The sequence below is a fragment of the Acyrthosiphon pisum genome, chromosome X (assembly GCF_005508785.2).
Source record: "Acyrthosiphon pisum isolate AL4f chromosome X, pea_aphid_22Mar2018_4r6ur, whole genome shotgun sequence".
NCBI classification, from domain to species: Eukaryota; Metazoa; Arthropoda; class Insecta; order Hemiptera; family Aphididae; genus Acyrthosiphon; species Acyrthosiphon pisum.
In genome coordinates this window covers 101,770,318-101,772,099 of record NC_042493.1, presented here as the reverse complement: position 1 = coordinate 101,772,099, position 1,782 = coordinate 101,770,318, and the positions used below count along the sequence as shown (strand labels likewise).

The 1,782-nt window shown below is 27.6% G+C and overlaps 1 protein-coding gene across 1 annotated transcript in view; it reads right to left on the bottom strand.

Moving 5' to 3' along the window:
• Positions 1–37: 37 nt before the first annotated feature.
• Positions 38–1,782, bottom strand: part of LOC103310953 — a 3,643-nt gene continuing 1,898 nt past the window's right edge. Inside the window, exons 2-3 of the mRNA XM_008190452.1 lie at positions 614–775; positions 38–522 (exon numbers count right to left, since the gene is read on the bottom strand). Coding sequence (XP_008188674.1) covers positions 38–522; positions 614–775 — 647 coding nt within the window. The remainder of the gene's footprint in view (positions 523–613; positions 776–1,782) is intronic.

Genomic DNA, 1,782 nt, shown 5'->3' with positions numbered 1-1,782 from the left:
AGAAGATAAACTTGATGGAGTTGTAGAGTAAATAATATTATTTTTCCATGTTCTGATATTCTCTATTATATCCAGTGTGGTAAAGATTTTGCTCAGTCTGTATAGGAATAGTTTCATTAGGTTCATCAAGTATGTTTCCAATTAAACTTAATACTCCAAATTTAAAACGCCTTTTTTGTTCAGGATTCATAAGTTTCATATCTGGTAATAAACTTTTAAAAAAACATAAATCCACATCTTCTACAGGAAGATCTGACTTCTTTTTTTTTGCGAAAAAATCTAAAGCTGCCTTATTCACTTCTTCTAGTCCTACTGAACGTTGTTTTTTCTGAAAAGATGAACTTTTGGTACTAGAGATCCATTGTTGTGGTTTTGGTTCAGTGAAACTTGAATTTGAATCATTTGGGTTATCTTCAATTGGATTATTGTCAATGTTGTCTTCTTCACTTTCAGAAAAATTACCAATAATTTCGTTTTGCTCACTACATTCATTATTTAAGGGTGGTAAAGCTGGCATATAACCTATGAAAAAAGAGATTTATATATTTTTTAAATTTATCTTACAATTAATATTAATTTAATATTATTGTTATACTATGAATAAAATATTAACCTGACTGTTTCCGTGATTTTGTAAAAGGTTCAAGAAAATGTAAAAACTCTGCTAAATAATATGGTTTTTTGATCTTGGCAGCTGATCCCGACGGAGGTTTGGCTTTTAAATGTCTTGTAAAGCAAGCTCTCAAATTTTTCCATCGTTCTTTACATTCACTCACTATTTAAATACATAATATAATATATAATAGACAACCTATGATATTACGAAGTATATTTAATGATATTGTGAAAAGTAATTTATATATTATAAACTATTTAATAGAACCTTGTTTTAAATGTTCAATATTGATATTTAGAGAAAACAAAAAAATTTAAACAGCGAAATAAGAAAATCGCTACATGAGAAATCAATTGAATATAAAATATAAAATATGAACTTCAAGGATAATAAATATCTCGTAGATATAATTTCTTGTAAAAAAAAATATAAGAAAACACAACTCATTGTAAAACTGATAGGTACTAAATAATAAGAAAATAATGATTATAGGTATAATAATAATTTATACATACGAAAAACTATGGAAATTATAATATGGATAATAAATCATTTAAAAAATATACTTCCCTGATAGCAAATGACTGACTAAAAATATTATTATAATATTATTATTACAAAATTTCTATCAGGGTTGTGTCAGGAAAGTTTTATTTTTATGTATAGGTATTTTTCTGGAGAAGTTTCAATGAGATCAATTTTATATTATTTTTTGAGAGGTGAAACAACCGTTCGTAATATTATAGAAACGACATCCAAAGCCCTATGGGAAGTTTTACAGCCTCTATACATGCCCATACCTAATCAAATAATGTGGAAAACTATTGCTATCGATATAATGAGCTATGGAATTTTCCAACCTGTGTTGGTACCTAGTATAGATGGCAAGCACATACGAATTAAGGCACCAGTAAATTCAGGATCGGCATTTTTCAATTACAAATGATACTTTTCAATTGTTTTAATGGCTACAGCAGACGCTGATGGAAAGTTTATCACTATTGATGTAGATAAAGGTACATTTCCCCAGCCTACCAATTTTGAATTTTTGAATTTTTTTTTTCACCTTTCGTTTGTAGCCGGTTTGTATTGGTTTGTAATCTAATTTTTTTCGTTTGTAGAGATTTAGTTTTTTTTTAAATCAAAATTTTGGTGGGGGCTGGGAA